At 36.5% G+C, this 18,027-nt stretch overlaps 1 protein-coding gene across 2 annotated transcripts in view; it reads left to right on the top strand.

Annotated features, from left to right (window-relative positions):
• The window catches only part of LOC121385454 (KAT8 regulatory NSL complex subunit 1-like), a 45,968-nt gene extending 28,241 nt beyond the window's left edge, over nt 1-17,727 (top strand). Inside the window, exons 5-8 of one of the 2 annotated variants that reach the window (XM_041516140.1) lie at nt 1,223-1,336; nt 3,573-3,819; nt 6,485-6,569; nt 8,997-17,727. In XM_041516140.1, the coding sequence (XP_041372074.1) occupies nt 1,223-1,336; nt 3,573-3,819; nt 6,485-6,569; nt 8,997-9,716 (1,166 nt within the window). In that variant the 3' untranslated portion in view covers nt 9,717-17,727. Of the gene's footprint in view, nt 1-1,222; nt 1,337-3,569; nt 3,820-6,484; nt 6,570-8,996 lie in introns of both variants that reach the window. The other variant, XM_041516139.1, reaches the window with a different exon arrangement.
• The last annotated feature ends 300 nt before the right edge of the window (nt 17,728-18,027 follow it).

Below are 18,027 nucleotides of genomic sequence, written 5' to 3'. Positions count from 1 at the left end.
TAAAGTGCTCATCTGAGGTGCGTGGTTTGTTTGATCAAAAACATCTCTGCAGACCCTTTTTCCCCACATCCCAACCAGTGCCTCACAATTGATATATCAAAGGATGTGGTATGTGCTGTATTGTCAAAGAAGTGAATCTATAAAATCCTTTGCTGTTAATGAAAAAATGTAGCACATTTCGTCTGAAGAGTATATGTCAGAATTAACAAAATGTTTGACATACAATAGCTGACAATTATTCCTGTCTATGCTGTGGTGTTATCATTAAAAAAAACCCTAAAACTTTTAACTCTGCAGCCTCTGCAGGTCCTGTTTTTTTTATCATGTTGCAAGAATGATGTCAAAAACCTCCCCTTCGCACACCCAAATAATTCTAATCGTCTACTAACATATCCATCATCCCATCCCATCCCATCTCATCCAATCCCATCCAATCCCTTCCATCCACAGACCGAGCCAATTTAAGGGGAGCTATCCCTCTGGTTGCCTATCGCTCCCCCAAGATTAGTTCAAGGAGAATAATGTTTAGCTCCCTCTGTCTTGTGAATAATAATTAAAAAAGTGCTACAAAAGAACTAAATATCAATGCTCTGTATGGTAATATCTAATATATAAGTAACTTAGTGGAACAGTTAATCACTCTGTACCCAAATCCAAATTACATACCAGCTTTCTCAAAAGAAAATACTACACAAATTAACCAGTGATAAACTCGGGTATTCTGTGGGTCCGAACAATAGGACCCTTCCCAAAAGAAAATGGCATTGAAAATTCCCAACTTTTTAAACTTAAATTTCCCATTATATATGCCTGTTCTAATTAATTTATTTAAATAGAGATGTACTGCATCGTTCATTGATCTGAAAACATTCCAAGTATGAATTGTTCACTACGCTAATTTTCCAAATCCCATCGAACATGAGACCCTGGAGAAACATTCTGGATAAATCCCTGTTAAACGAACAATTGAAACTCGTCTATTCATCCATTCACCCATTCACTGATCTATCTATCCATCTTAACCATTTACTCATCCATCTGTCCATTTGTCTATCTGTCCATCCATCCTGTTGGCGTTACCACAGGATAATAAAGCTCTGCTACTTGGTGAGTTGGGTTTAACAGTTACTGGAAAATCTGAATAATTTTTACTGTTGCTGACGAATGTTTCTTGATCACATCTCAAAAGTGTTTATGTATATTCTTTTTAATTTACTTTCAGAAATTCGCAGTAAATATGAGAACAAAACGGTGCGTAAAAACTCGTCGCAGAAAAACGTATCTACGCGGCGACTGAAGACTGAAATCAAACGTCGTGCAGCTAAGTTAGCTATTGGTGAGTTAAATTTTTTAATATATATTAACAAGGGTACCACTACTGGTATATCAAAGGCCATGGTATGTGCCATCCTGTATGGGATGGTGCATATAAAAGATCCCTTGCTGCTAATGGAAAAGAGTAACCCATGAAGTGGCGACAGCAGGTTTCCTCCCTCAATATCTGTGTGGATATAGCAGTAAATTAAATGTGTTGTTGAGTGCGTCGTTAAATAAAACATTAAAAAACCCCCCAAAAAACCTAAATACGATATTAAACTACATTTACGTCCTCATGATATCCTATAATTATGATGGCAATTGCATCACCCTTTGTCATTACATTTTTGGGTTTTGTTCCATTTCTTGTAAATATGGGCCCTCAGATTTCACGGAAGCGAAATTTTGTTTTCCATGATTATTATACGAATGAACATTATATGTTTTGATTAGTAAAAAGGCAGGTTGTAGTTGTCGCCACCATTGTCTGCTTTTATTATACACCTTGTTGTCGATAGATAGCTATATGAAAGGCCGTTGTGTGTACTGTCTGTGGGGGAAGTGCAGATATAAGATCCTTGCTTCTAGTGAAACATGTAGCAGCTTTCCTTTGAAGGCATCTGACATCCATCAGCCGGTGATTAACTAATCAGTGTGCTCTAGCAGTCTTTTTAAACAAAAATAACATCCTTTTTGCAAAGATAATATTCTGAACTCGCTACGTTTTCACAGGACTAAAGTGACTTGGACCCAAGATGATATAGAGCAATTACTTTTTTTTCTACTTTGGAATCGATCCCACTTGGTGGGCCCATTGGGCTATTTCTTATTCTAGCCAGTACACCACAACTGGTTTATCAAAGGCCGTGGTATGTGTTATCCTGTCAGTGGGATGGTGCATAAAAAAGATCCTTTGCTACTAATAGAAAAATGTAGCGGGTTTACTTTCTAAGACTATATGTCATTATTAATTACCAAATGTTTGTTATCCAATAGCCGATGATTAATAAATTTAAATGCTTTATTGGTGTCGTTGAACAAAACAAACTTTAAGACTGTCAATATTACCAAATGTTTGCTATCCAATAGCCGATGATTACTAAATCGACAGGGGTTCTAGAATATTTTTAAAATTCACTTGCCATAGGGCCAATGGATTTGAAAATTCACTGGCCATGGTGAAAAATTCACTTGCCCAATTTTAACTGTTGATAAAAGAAAAAAACCCACATCATGTTTAATCAATTTGTCAATTTACACAACAGATAGGCTCATTGGGCATGCTTTATGGTTTGTTTAGAAAAATATGCAAATAATTTTCATTAGTTTAGAATAAAGTCACCGTACCTATTAAAATTTTAAAATAATTGTTTCCACTAAAAACACCTAAATTATAAAAAATAATCTGTTACCGAGATATTACAACAATTAACAGCATTATTCATTTACTTATGAATGGGAACTTACCCACCCCCTCAAAAAACAAAGAGAAAAGAAACAATTAAGAACCTTTATTAGCATAAAGTGTACATGTATTGCAGTTTAACCCACCCCACACACCTCCAACACACACACACCATATTAGTAATTTTGCAATTTGGGTACTTTGTTAAATTATCTATTTCATGATACTGTATACTTAAGCTTTTTTTCTTCTTTTTTAAAACTGCAATTTATGTTATATTTTATAAATGAAATTAATAATTTACACATTTAAAGTATTTGTAAATAGTGAGTGCAACCTTTAAAACTAATAAAAGACTGGTTACCGTTTTGCATGTTATTAGTATTAGAGTAACAAATCTTTGGATTTCAGTGTTAAAAACAAAATGGCGGCAAAACAAACTTTTGTTTTTCCAATGTTTACACTTTATAACTTTAATAAAGTTATATCAGTAGGTATATTGATGCCATGGATGGGTCAGAGATTACTGGTGGCCAACTATTTGTTAGTGAAATATTGCATGTGATAGCAAATCGAAAAAAGTGACTTGTAGATGTTTCTTTTGTTTTTGTATGATCGTAGGACGTAGCCTTGTAGATTTTATTTTTTATTTTTATTTTATTTTATTATTATACCACTTGCCATCGGGATTGCACAAAGTAACTTTTACTGGCCAGAATCCAAAAAGCACTGGCCTCGAGCATCGGGCCACCGTATTATAGAAGGCCTGAAATCGATGTGCTCTATTGGTGTAGTTGAACAAAACAAACTTTAAAATGTTTTTTCGTCTACACTTTACTTTGTTTAGCAGCCATGAGAAAGCGTTCGGACCCCAGCATCTCTGACTCGTTTTGTCTGTCTGTGGATGACCTGTCGCCGGTTCCATCCCCGCTGTCGGCCAGCTGTCCAGGTTCCTCGTTCAAGGAACAGAAGGATGCCGTGCTGAGAAAGCGACGTGGTGAAACCGATTACGATATCAACAATATTGTCATTCCATATAGCATCGCCGCCGCAACCAGGGTGGAGAAACTGCAGTACAAAGAAATAGTAACACCGAAGTAAGTATTCATTTTTAAAATTCAGAATTCTAGAATTTATGATTGGTGGGGGAGACGACGTAGCCCAGTGGTAAAGTGCTCACTTGATGCGTAGTTGGTTGGAGATCTATCTCCATTGGTGGGACCATGTAGCTATTTCTCATTTCAGCCAGTGCTCCATGACTGGTAAATCAAAGGCTTCTTATTTGAACAAACTGATATTATGTTTTACCATTTCAATTTTGAGGTGTGAAAGTTATAGCCTTCGATAGTTTTAGTATAGATTATTGCAAAACATATTTGCTACTAATACTTTTCCATACAAGATTAACTACATTGATTTTGATATATGCAGCTTCGGTAATAATTTTTCGAAACAATACAACATTTATTTTTTGATTGCGATAAGGTACACACACTATGGCAAGCAGTAACGGATTGGATATTTACTCGAACAGGAACTATAATTAATTTTAATAAAATTATTATAATGTTTGATTTGGTAAAGAATAATGAAATCGATTTTATAAACTGGTTAATAATTAATATCAAATATATCTATAGTATGAAAAGTCGAATTTGAAATGGAAAGGTATATTCTTTAAAAAACTTGTAAATACGATGTATTTAATAATGATTGGGCAATATGACAAACACTATTTTATTAAGGCTTAAAGATTATAGACAGCTTGTTTGGAAAAGAAAATTCAGACTACTTTTTAGTAAAAGAAATCCACTTACAGGGAATGGGTTTCCTATCTATCTCTTCTGTCACAGAGTCGTTGAAATAACCATATGCTAGATAATGGAATAAATAGCTTTAGTTTAAGATGAGCAAGAGTTTAGTACTTCCAGAGAGATTGTTCATGTCCTGTTTCTTGAGTGCAAACATCACAGTAACTGTTTGGGACTGCAAGTTTTTTCCAGATTCTTTTGTCCGAGATCATTTTCTTTTCTTGTAGGCTTGACACCCTACAGACTATTGAATGCAGCACAAACAAGACCAGTTGTGTGTTTTAAAGACAATTCTGCCTGGGGTGTCGCTAAATATTAATTTTTATATATATACTCTTCAAAAAAAGAAACGCAAAAGGGTACAAATGGGTTATAACTCCGATTTTATGTTTCCTACCGGTTCATGCTTTGTGAATATAAGGTCATTGCATGTCCCAAACACATTCCCACGGTTACATTCGATAAAACGCAGCTACTGTACAATAAAGTTCCAAAATGTGAATATTCGCAAAAACGCAGCCACGTGCAAACTATGTCACCACTGCACGTGCGTTGTCTGCACGTGCAACATGAACACCGACAGTATAAAAGTGCAGGGTGTTCGATTGCCTGGCCTCTGTATCTGGCCGACAGTTGACAATCCAGGACATGCCACGTCTCAGTGAACCGCAGAGAAACAATGCCATCGGCCGACTAGACGCAGGCGAATCCAGAACGGCCGTTGCCAGGGCATTCCATGTGTCCCCAAGCACCATCTCCAGACTGGGGGACCGTTACCAGCAACATGGATCAACACGTGACCTCCCGAGGTCCGGTCGACCACGGGTCACTACCCCCGGGCAGGACCGCTACATCCGGGTACGCCACCTTCGGGAACGATTGACTACTGCCACCTCCACAGCCGCAGCAATACCAGGTTTGCGCAGGATATCCGACCAGACCGTACGGAACCGCCTACGTGAGGTAGGAATTCGTGCCAGACGTCCAGTTCGAGGTGTCATTTTAACACCACAACACCGTCGACTCCGACTGCAGTGGTGCCAGATTCATCGACAATGGCCTCAACTGCGATGGAGACAGGTGTGGTTCAGTGACGAGTCCCGATTTCTGCTCCGACGTCATGATGGAAGATGTCGCGTGTATAGGCGTCGTGGTGAACGTTATGCGGCAAACTGCGTGCAGGAAGTGGACAGATTCGGCGGGGGTAGTGTCATGGTGTGGGCAGCCATCTCACACACTGGCAGAACTGACCTGGTCCACGTGCAGGGCAACCTGAATGCACAGGGCTACATTGACCAGATCCTCCGGCCACACATCGTTCCAGTTATGGCCAACGCCAACGCAGTGTTCCAACATGACAACGCCAGGCCTCACACAGCACATCTCACAACGGCTTTCCTACAGCACAACAACATTAATGTCCTTCCTTGGCCATCGATATCACCGGATTTGAACCCAATTGAGAATCTATGGGACGAGTTGGACCGACGCCTCCGACAGCGACAACCACAGCCCCAGACCCTGCCCGAGCTGGCAGCAGCCTTGCAGGCCGAGTGGGCCACCATCCCTCGGGACGTCATCCGTACTCTGGTTGCTTCAATGGGCAGGCGGTGCCAGGCAGTTGTCAACACACGCGGAGGCCACACCCGGTATTGACTCCAGATGACCTTGACCTTGGTGGTGTGTCCTATCACTTACTCACAATGGACTAGAGTGAATTGTGAACAATCCTGCAACATTTGGTAATTATCGGACTCACCATTCAATAATTAAATCAATTCTCCAAATGTTACGACAATGTGGTTTTGCGTTTCTTCTTTTGAAGAGTATATATATATATATATATATATATATATATATATATATATATATATATATCAGTATCTTTTTATTTTTATATTTATTTTTTCTAGTTATATTTATATTATTTCATTTGATTTTTTTTTTCTAGGTGGAGAGAAATTTCTCCAGAAGACAGTGAAACACCTTCAGCAGACAATGCAGGGGAGAGTACTCTGGACTTAGAGTTACAGGAGGTATATATTGTGTACCTTTATTTATTCTACAACTTGTACAAGTCTTATGTATTTTGTGTTGATATACATTAATCACTAGATAAATAAAGCAAACGTATCTAGTAACTCATGTAACCCTTTCCTGTTAAGTTTCACTAAGCATGCTTTAGGTTTTGTTAATTTCAGTACTTGTATGACAGTTTGTGGATATTTATTTGCAAATTGGAAGTTAATTTTTTTTTTAAATGACAGATTTAGCATCTTAAGTGAAAAAACGTTGGTTAAATTGAATTGATTGTACTAAATAGTTTTCATTATTCATCATAGGTTTCCTTTCATTAGTCAAAATTTAATTATTCTACCTTTGCTAACCACCTGACTACTACAGACGAGATATCTCGCCCGATGTTATGCCAGTCAACATATTGTGCACTGTATACAATGCATTCCCCAATTCATATTTCCCGCTGTTTTACACACGAAACTCACCGGAAGCGATTTAGTAACAGGAAATGGAAGACCAGTCTGCTTCCTGTTTCTTTAGATTTAGTGTTTTTCATTGGATTATACCTTTGGATTTTGGTTTTTTGGCAAGTATTTTCGCTTGACAACATTGGTGGCACGTTGCAGTAATTTTCAGGGGTCAATAGCTGATTGTGACAGCTAATTTGATAATAAATTTGATCGTTTTACCAACAACGAAAGTCACCAAATATTGGAATATGAATTGAAGTTAATTTTTTTTTAAACATTCTGGTCAGAAAACCACTTGTTGTTGGGAATAATGAACATAAATACTGGACAGCTGACCACAAATACCTTTAAGTAGACGCTACTTTTTCGATTTTTTTGCCAATTTTAATCAACATCAACCGATCGAAAATATAAAAATTAGAAAAACAAATGATACTTAACCAATTCGAATATGAACTTTATTTGTTGTATTTATAAAACATTTAAGTGTATATATGTGAGTGAAAATTATAAACTTGTACCCACTCAACATTGTTTTTGTTAAAAATTAATCCAGTAGTCTTAAAGGTTAATGTAGTTAAAATTAAAGCATGGAAAAAGGGCACTTATATTGAACCATGTCTTTTAAAGCAACTGATGATGAAGTAATGGATTTAAATACACAGAAGATATATCATAAAAGAGTCCCTAATTCATAATTAAAGAGTTTTTATATGCCCATCTTTGATGAGTCGTGTTATGGTATGGTGTTGTCCGTTCGTACGTTGGTCTGTTCACGTTTTCTTGTCCTGACCATATCTTGCATACAGATGCATACAAGACCATCAAACCTCACGTGTAGGAACAACTTGGGATGGCGGTGTGTTGTGTACTATTACTAGGTCACTGTGACCTACTTTTCAGTCTACTGCACATAGAAGTAAATCCTTTTTCATAACATATCTTGCATACAGGACCATCAAACCTCACATGAAAGATGATGAAGATATAGAATGCAGCAATATCATTACCAGATACGTTGTTCATCCATCCCATTGTAAAAATTTCACATAATTAAAATTGAATCATACCCGTAACATATTCATTAATATCTATGGCGTACCTCACTGGTACTCTTGGTTTTTGTTATTTCTAACATTAATATAACCTAGTTAACTTGTAGCTTATATAATATAATATAAGACAAGCTGAAAAAACCCCCATGCAAAATCTAGATGGGACATAATTAAGTATATCATCTGGCTTGAACCTTCCACAATGAAAGAATTAGTTAAATGTAGTTGCTTTCTCCAAGTCCAGATTGAACCACCTCATTGGATCTATTCAGTTGATTTGTATTTTTCTCGTTCCACCAGTGCACCACAAATGGTCAAAAGCTGTGGTATGTGCTTTTCTGTCTGTGGGAAAATGCATATAAAAGTTCCCTGGCTGCTATTTGATATGTTTAGCGGGTTTTCTCTGATGACTAGAGTGAGAATGACCAAATGGTTGACATCCAACAGCCGATGATTGATTAATTAATGTGTTTTAGTGGTGGTGTTAAACAAAAACAAACTAAGTTTCTCCAAGTCCATTTCTTTAATAATATATTTTGTATGATATTGCAATAGACTAATTAATTTTCAGTTACTCTTTGTGCCTTTATGCGCTAGATATTCCTATACTACATTAATGCTTGCTGATGTGGTTGGTTTGGGATCAATCCCAGTCGATGGGCCCATTGGGCTATTTCTCATTCCAGCCAGTGAACAACGACTGGTATATCAAAGGCCATGGTATGTGCTATCCTGTCTTTGGGATAGTGCACATAAAAGATCTCTTGCTACTAATGGAAAAAATGTAGTGGGTTTCCTCAATGACACTGTCAAATTTACCATATGTTTGACCCCCAATAGCCGATGATTAATAAATCAATGTGCTCTAGTGGTGTCGTTAAATAAAACAAACTTCATCTTGCTGTGGTTATAATTTCAGAATGAAGACTTGACTGATGAAGCCTTTCTACAGCGCCATCTGGTGTGCGAGTTAGAAGAGAAGAAGCGTTTCTCGGTCTTTGTTCAGTACCCAGCTCGCCGTGGTCGCGCTCGCTTCGACATCGGCGGATCGAGCATCAATGAACCTGCATCTCCGGAACCCAGTTTAGTCGTCGGCGACATGCATCAACAGCAGCAGGAGTTGTCGTCTACCCGACCACAAACACCCGAACCACTGATTGCAGGTAGCCAGGCGATGCTTACACCACCCGCCCAGACATCTTCGCCACATCTTTTTTCAGCCGTGATGAATCAGGGGTCATTTTTCGACGAGTATCTGGCATTTACGAGAAGGGGTTCAGTTTCCCGGAGAGAGAGACTAAGTTCGGGATCAACTGTAGAAGAAATGGAGAGTGCCGAACCGAAAATGAAAGTAGATCCGTGGCCGTCAAGAACATTCCCTCTTAGTGACTCGGAGTACGATGTTATGAAAGCAGAGACTCCACCAATGCCTGAGCGGGTGCGGACGCGGGTGCGGATTGTTTCGACCCCTGCGCGATGTAGCACACCCTCAAGTAGCATGCCCTGTTCTCCGCTGCCCAGCACGTCGTCGGACTCTGTGATTAGCGAAGATCCGAATGACCCAGAATGGAATTTGTCAGAAGTTGTCGAGGACGACCAAAAGAAAGGCTCGGTTGTGTTAAGAATCACCAAGAGATGACATTCATAATGCAGTGGCTAAGAGAGAGTAAGAACAGAGAGAGAGGGAGCCGTTTCAGGTTTCAGAACTCCTGTTCGGGTTGGGTTTATCCTCAGCAAGTGTCTATAGACCTCAGCAAAGTGAGTTTCCATGGCAACTGTGTCGACTGCCTGCAGCAGAACGTTTCTCTCCCACCGGAAGATGTTCCTCCTGTTAGCAATATAAAAAGAATTGAAAATCCAAGTGTTAAGAGCGAGAAAGGAGGTTGTTCCAAAAATGTCTGATTGGCATTTCCATGGCAACAGGGTCTGCGTTCTTGTCCCCCACAAGAGGGTGTTTTGTCTGACGCAGAAGGGTATTCATATCTGCAGGAAAAAGAAGTGAGGACATACTTTTAAGAGAGAGAGAGAGAGATGGTGTGTTCAGAAATGCTGTCTACCTGGATTTTCCTTGCCCAGTATGTGGACTGCAACAGAGTGGGTTTTCACGGCAACTATCAATAGATTGCAGCAAGGTGTGAATCTCCAATAGGAGGGTGATCCTACGCACCCACCGACCCGAAATGAAACAAGTGAGAATCTAATTCTATGAGCGAAATTAATTCCACCTTTACAGTGCAGTTAGACTGTATAGAGGATGGGTTATCTTCCCTTCAAGGCGAGGTGATGTAGGGAATAGTCGGTCCAGCAAAACGAAGCACAAGATTTTTATTTCCATCAGTAAATCAGTTCCAACAGGTGCCATAGTTGTTTCCATCAGTAAATCAACGTACGAGCTGCCATATTTGTGTCCTTGGACAGTTGAGCAGTTGGTCAAAGAGCGAACAGAATAGTATTGGTTATGGTTATCAGCAAGGGGTTTCACCGTTTAAAAGGCAGTGATTATTTTGGCCCCAATTGCTTTTAAAATGGTGGCATGTTTAATGGTATCGAATGAAGAATGGTCAATAAGAAGCTAGATTTGAAGAGAGGAATTAATGAAAAGTCTTAATATGTTTAAAAGACTAATTGATGCTGTGGACATTGTGATTGAGAAATATCTTGTAGATTAAGTCCAGCTTTCTGTTGATGCGATTTCGTGGGTTTTCGTGGATTTTCGATATCTGCGATTGTACGTATATTCAGCATGCTGAAAGTAAATCGATTGAGTGATATTTTTTTTCATTGCAGTGATGTCATACCACTAGGCATATACTTTTGACATACAAGTACATTTCGACAATGATAAATTTTACTGAAGCGCTTGCAAGCTACACACTGAATAAGTTACACTCCTGGGTTGCGGGCTGCATGTCTACAACACAATTGTACATGCGCATGTAAAAGTACTTGTTACATGCAAATAATCATTGCATTATTATTTTGTCATAGTAATCTGCTTGCAAAAAAACAAAGATCTAGAAAAGCACGTTTCCACGAAACCACATTTATGGAAGGCATGGGCCTATAGAAAAGACTGTTTTCAGACCATTACCTTTTGATAATATTGATGTACTAGTAAAACATACAAGTCCTAGTGTTTCCTGGTGTTATTTTTCAAAAGTCCATCTTGATAACTTTATTTTTCTGGCAGATAATCATAGTTTTCAACTAAGCAAGTTTGTTTGCAGATGTTTTTTTTATTAGATTTGTTTTGCGGGATGGGTGGGGGTGTTGGAATTTGTTTTGATTTTTTTTCTGACTATCATCATAGGAGGTTTGGTGCAACAATTTTGTTTTGAATATTTCCAAGTGTTTGCTGACGGTGTCATGTTAATGGTGGTGAAGTGAGGTGTGAGTAGTCTTGCAAACACAATAGATTTTTCCAACATGCAGTTTCCTGTCAGTATAAAAACCGAATGACATCGAGATGCAGCGCTAGCTCCGGGTGAGCAAAATATTTTACCAAATTGTCTATTAAACTTCAAAAATGGCAAAATTCAACAGTTATTTTCTTTTTAAAATGACAATTTTTCAATGAAATTATTTTGCCAAATTAAAATGACACTTCCAAACTGTTTTTTAAAATTGACGATTGGCAAATTTGACGAGTGCCAGAGCTAGCCCCGAGATTCAGTAAATGATTGAAAGAGTTTGGAACGAAAGATTGTGTCATGTCGGTTATGTGGGTTAATAATGGATCATTATTGTTAATGAGGGTGGGAGAAATAATATAAAATATACAGATTTTTCACATGGTACCAATACTGAAAGTCAGTCTGTGCAGCTTATTCTGGCTTTTGGTTGTAAAAGGAGTGTTGGGTATTTGGTGTGTTTGTACAAATATATAACATCTATTCAAGTATTGCCTACATCATTAAGAAATATCTACAGGAGTCTGGGGTCTGTGTTTATAAAACTTTACACCTCAGACTTAAAAAACGAGCAGTTTTCAGACTTTACAGCTTGTATGGACTTGACTTGTATAAAGTTTAGACTAGTCTCTGTCAATGTCTAGAAGCTTTGTCATGGCAACACATCCAAATTGTATGTGCGTGACATCTTTAGAGGGTCGAGCAAGGTTTTATTCAGCATTTTTTTGTGAGCATCATCTCATACCTGATGAGATTGGAGAAATTAACATGAATCGCTCATAATTTATCAGAACAGACATAAATACCAATATTTTACACATCAAATTTGGAATTTTCGGTGCCACTTGGTTTTGTGAAGTAGCCCATGTCTAGTAAGTACCGGAAAACTCCTGGATGAATCCCAGTTGAGTCTAGACCATAGTTTTATAAATATGGCCCCACGTTTCAGTTTTGATCATTCTAATGAGACAGAACCGCTATATAATGTATGCTTAAGAAAATGGTGTTGCCTGTTCAATCATAATTGTTAAATTAATTTGTCGGACATAATTACAAATATTTACACATCAAATTGTGAATTTTTAGTGCCTCTTGTTTTGAGAAGTGGGCCATGCTCTGTACTGCAGAGTTCCTGGATGAATCTGAGATGAGTCTAGACCAAAGTTTTATAAAGTATGGGCCCAGGTTTCAGTTTTGATTATTCTAATGGTGCTGAGCCACTATATGTATGCTTAACAAAATGTAGATATGTTAGGTGTGCATTGGAAATTGTTCATTAACCGTGTTCAAAAGCTATTCTTTGCCCATGTTGCAGAATCTGTGTCCATATTCAAAGTTAGTTTGAGCTGAGAATAAGCAGTTGATTATAAGGGAAAACGAGTATTGGATATTTACAATAAGGTTGGCAAGAAAAACAAGCCATAAAGGAGGAGGAAAGCACAACAGCATGAAGTTGAAATGAATTTCTGCCTGAATGTGTAAAGTAAATGTTAGATCATATGGGAGGAGAACTCAACAGCTTGAAGATAACTGAGTGTTAGCCAAAAGGTAAATGATTTCAACTTTGGAAGGAGAACTTTAGTGTGAAGTTGAATAAGTGGTGGATCCAGATAATTAATATATGTGGAGGCCCTAATGACATATGGTAGAAGGCCACAAACGTTTTCCGAAGAGATTCTTTGAATTCTCCATCTGAAAAAATTAAATTAAAATATAAATGTTGCAATATTTAGGAGTCTGGGGCCCTGACCCCCCCTCCCCCCACCGTGACCCCCCCCACTCCCCCACCCCCTTTAGATCTGCCACTGTATAAAGGATTGTATCACGGAAGAATTCACAATATATGAAGTAGAATCATGATATTATTTCATAGAAAAACAAAAAACATTTTTCTATGATCATTTTAGATCTATCATCTTGATGTCCTTTGACCGTTTTGTGATATTTTCACCATTAAACAGGACATGGGATGTCTGTTCTGTTTTAAAGCAGAATGTTCTGATGATCTACATAAGCTTTGCAATAAATAAAACAGGATCTGTGTGTCCCGAATTGCCTGCTCCTGGGTTTGGCGGTTGTCATGGTATTGTACTAAAGCATGAATGGCTGACTCACATTTTATAGTCTGTGCTGTAAAAATTGCTCTTCTGTATTCATTTCCATGGGAACAACAACAAAATGTATATATATATTAATAATTGTGATACATAAAAAAAATGTCTTGCTCAGAAATAACAGAACTTGAGTTAAAACGCAAGATGTGAAAAGCAGGTTTTCTTTGTTATGTATTGTTTTCCTTTTAGTTCTTTTGATGAGACGCTTGTTTGCAACGACAAACAAAAAGAGTAATGTTCTCTTTTTCTTTCTTCTCTTTTCTTCTTCGTCTTCAAAGTAGTTTGAAAGATTTTAATTTTTTTAACTTTTCCTACAAAAACCAGAATTTGGAATATTTTATTTTTAAGAATGATTAAACTATTAAAACTTGGTAGGTTTTTACTCTGTTTATTAATCATATTTCTAAAGCATGTGCTTTAAAATTTTCGGATTTACTTTCTGACACAGAAATGTAGGTAAATAAATCATTTTTGGAAATATGAATAAAACTTATTTGTGAATACATAATAAACCAGATATGTTTGATCCTATTTGACTTGGCCTTGACATATGTTTGAGGAGTAATATTACTTTTTCTTTGTGAGTTGTATTTGAGTAATTTATAATTTTTATGTTGCGATGGCAGATATTTTAAGATGTAAGCAATGCATTTTGTGTAAATTTAAGAATATATTTTACTATGGTTGAATGACATTATGTGTTGGTAACTCTTATTCTGTTGTTTCTGAGCTCCATGTTTCAATTAAGTGCTTGAGATTTTGTATGTTTGGGGCATTTTATGGTGCAGATAAAACTGTTATCTAAACAACCAGGATATTTTTAAATGTTTTTATTTTATCCCATATAAGAAGGCTGTGCTACTTACATGATTGAAAAATAAATAACAGAAATTTCCTCTTTTTTTTTCTCTGTCTAGCTTTAAAAAACCTTAATTATGTATGAAATGCATATTAAAATGCCTGACTTCAAATTTGAACAATGTGTACACACAAAACTCTCACAATTATCACCTATCATAGATGCAGGTAGTTTCATTAGATGTATGTATTATCGTAAGATACAATATTACAATATATACTACCAGTGTACCACTCGTATATGTATTAAGGTATGGAATATAAGTCCTTTTGGTTTTCTTTTTTAAAGATTGAATATTAATTCTTTTTTTTTTTCTTTTTTTTTTTTCTTCTTATAAATGATTGTTTGAAATAACATTAAAATAATGTAACTAGGATTATATAGGTAGAGATTCATCTGTGTTATTATGCACTTTCGATTTCATTCCAGTCAATTAAGTTTACCTCAGTATCAAAATAAAACATTTATGTAGTAATGAGAAGAACCATCCAACAAATCCACTAATAAGATGGCAGGTAGACGTCCTCTCTCTCTCCCCCCCCCCCCCCCCCCCCCCCCCCCCTTTTTCACCAATATAAAGAACTAAAGAATAGTCATTAACTGGACTGATATGTTCAGCTGTACATATCTGTATGTGTACCTCTGTGTTTTTTATGTTAAGCTTGTGTGTTTTGTAAATTTCTTTTTCTCAGTGCTTATATTATGTAAGATACCGCAATGACACAGTTGGAATAGACAGAAAAATATGCCCAGGACAATCATCAGTTTGACAGTGTTAATGACCGAAAGGTTAGACAAATGTGCGTAGGTGTACATTTGTATGTACCACTTTTAGGGTGTTTTTTTTATAACTTTCTTTTTTCCTTCTTTTTTTCTTCCGAATGCTGTTTTTATATCATTGAATTTTTTTTTTGATTAAGGTTATGTAATTTGTAAAATAAACTTACGTTTTTGTAAGATGATTCAAGTGTATATTTTGTACAAATATTAAGTTTTGTACATTAATATTGTACAGTGATAATGCTGATATTTTAATACAGTTTGCACAACTTCCGTAATAAAAAAATAGTACTGAAGTTTTTTTTACATGGAATTTTGTAACGATTAAAAACTTCTTTTTCCCCCCCCCCCCCCCATAAATTTATGTTGTAATAAGATGGCCAATTAATAATTGCCTTTTCCTTTGAATATTTATAGTAATGAATACAATTTAAATTCTCATCACTTTCCATTTATTTTTATTTTCATTATGTAATTTTAATTTAATTTTTCTCAGTTTATGTGTACAAAAAGGAAACTCAGTTTTTTTTCAAACCCCTCCCAAAAAAGAAACACCACCCCCAAAAAAGAAGAGAGAAACAAACAAAACAACAGAAACCATGTAATCATGCTAAACCAGCACACTGATTTGGCAGTCTTCAAGTGATATACTTTGTGGCTATACATATACTTCTCATTTCTAACCTAGCACCATCCCTCAAACCCACACCCATTCAACCCCAATGTCCACTAGACGTGTCAATCTAAAGCTTCACAAATGATAACTGGAACACTAATTATTTTATTCCTCCTTTATTCCGTTGCTTTGACTGGCCAATACAGCTATTCCAATTAGTATGCAATATTGAATACGAAACTTGTCATACTGTAAAAGTGTTCACCTCGCCCCTCCCTGTAACAAATTGTGGAACTGTTAACATTATATTGTTTACAATGGGGAGTGTGGCCAAGTTAGATTGTATCATAGATATACCTGTCTATAGAGTCCACTGGAATGGTTCTCTCTGTGTTGATGTGTCATTAAAGCTGCATTCTAAAATATATATTTTCTTATTTAAAGCTGCATACTCGAGTATACTATTTTAAAAATATTGTTTAAAGCTGTATTCTTAAATGTATTATAATTTAAAGCTGCATTCTTAAGTATATTATAATTTAAAGCTGCATTCTTCAATATATTATAATTTAAAGCTGCATTCATAAATGTATTATAATTTAAACCTGCATTCATAAATATTATTTAAAACTGTATTCTTAATTCTTATTCTTTAAAGCTGCATTTGTGAGTTGTTTTTAAAGCTGCATTCTTAATGTTATTAATATTTAAAGCTGTACGAGTATGTTTTTATTTATCCGTATAGATAGACCGTTATCACTGAACTGTCTTTACTGTCGCATAACATTGCTTGATATCGTATCCTGTGGATGTACTTTGTAAACTAGGTCACATAAAAAACTTAGAAGTAGGCCTTTAACGAAGTATCAGAAATATGGTCACAGACGTTCTTGTTGCATAAACACTGCTCACTGTTTAGATGTCCACACTGATGTTCTTAATGTGACACACCAGTCTTAGCTGATGGACATTGTGGGATCCGTCACTATTTAAGTCCCAACAATGTGGAAATAAGATGGCAGAATACGTCGTCATATTGAATTTCTAGTTTTAGCTAGTGCAATACAACTGGTCTTACGAATGCCGTGGTATGTTCTATCATGTCTTGGAACTGGTGCATATAAAAGATCCCATGCTGCTAATTAAAAAATAGTAGTTTATCGAGTGGCAATAGGTTTCCTGTCTCGTTATTTGTGTTGTCCTTTACTATGTTTTAGGACATAAAACCGTAAATAAAAAGTGCATTATTTCGTACTTCATTATTTTAACCAGTGGCTACATGAATATTTCAACAACAAAACAAGTTTAACTAAATTGTAATTAGCATTGGTAAAATATTTTACAATATGGGTTGGTAGGATTGCAGCTTTAAACCCATTTATGTACAGATAAACTACAACTGTGTTCTTTATAAACAGGTGGGCGTTAAAACCAGATGGTTAATTAATTGCGTAATACAGCTGAGTTAAGAAATAACCGAGAAACTATATGAATGTAGTAATAGTAATACTGCATTCAGTGTTACCTGATGTATGCATTATGAATAGCTGCAACTGCCTGTATCGATAACCTTTTGTGTATACTATATTTCAGATGTGTACAAATTGAAAAAGAAAAAAAAAGCTTGTTAAATCTTGTAAATTGTTTTTGCTGTTGTACATAACAGTATAGTTTTATGAGAGTTGCCCCCGACAGACAAGTGGGGGACAGAATATGATGTTTATAATTTGTACTACTTGTTTTCTTTTTTTTGTGCATTTCTTGTTGCGCTTTTTTCACCAGACGCATTTAGAAACTTTACTAAGCAATGATGTGTTCATGATCATTCGTCTAAAACATGTTGCACAGTAATAAAGAGGTATCATTTTCAACAGTTCTTCGGTCATTTATTTTACACCTGTATGCAGTGGCTTGTTTAAGTCTAAGTCTCTCTCTCTCTCTCTCTCTCTCTCTCTCTCTCTCTCTCTCTCTCTCTCTCTCTCTCTCTCGTGGGTGTGGTACTATTTCTCTTGTCATATTCATTAAATATTGGGCGGTACGTAGCCCAGTAGTAAAGTGCTCGCCTAATGCGCGGCCGGTCTATGATCAATCCCTGTCGGTGGGCCCATTGTGCTTTTTTTTTTTTTTTAACCAGAACATCAACAATGGTATATCAAAAGTCGTGGTAAACA

Source organism: Gigantopelta aegis, chromosome 11 (assembly GCF_016097555.1).
Source record: "Gigantopelta aegis isolate Gae_Host chromosome 11, Gae_host_genome, whole genome shotgun sequence".
NCBI classification, from domain to species: Eukaryota; Metazoa; Mollusca; class Gastropoda; order Neomphalida; family Peltospiridae; genus Gigantopelta; species Gigantopelta aegis.
Note: the sequence above shows the minus strand (reverse complement) of the source record. Positions and strands in the feature narration are given on the sequence as shown.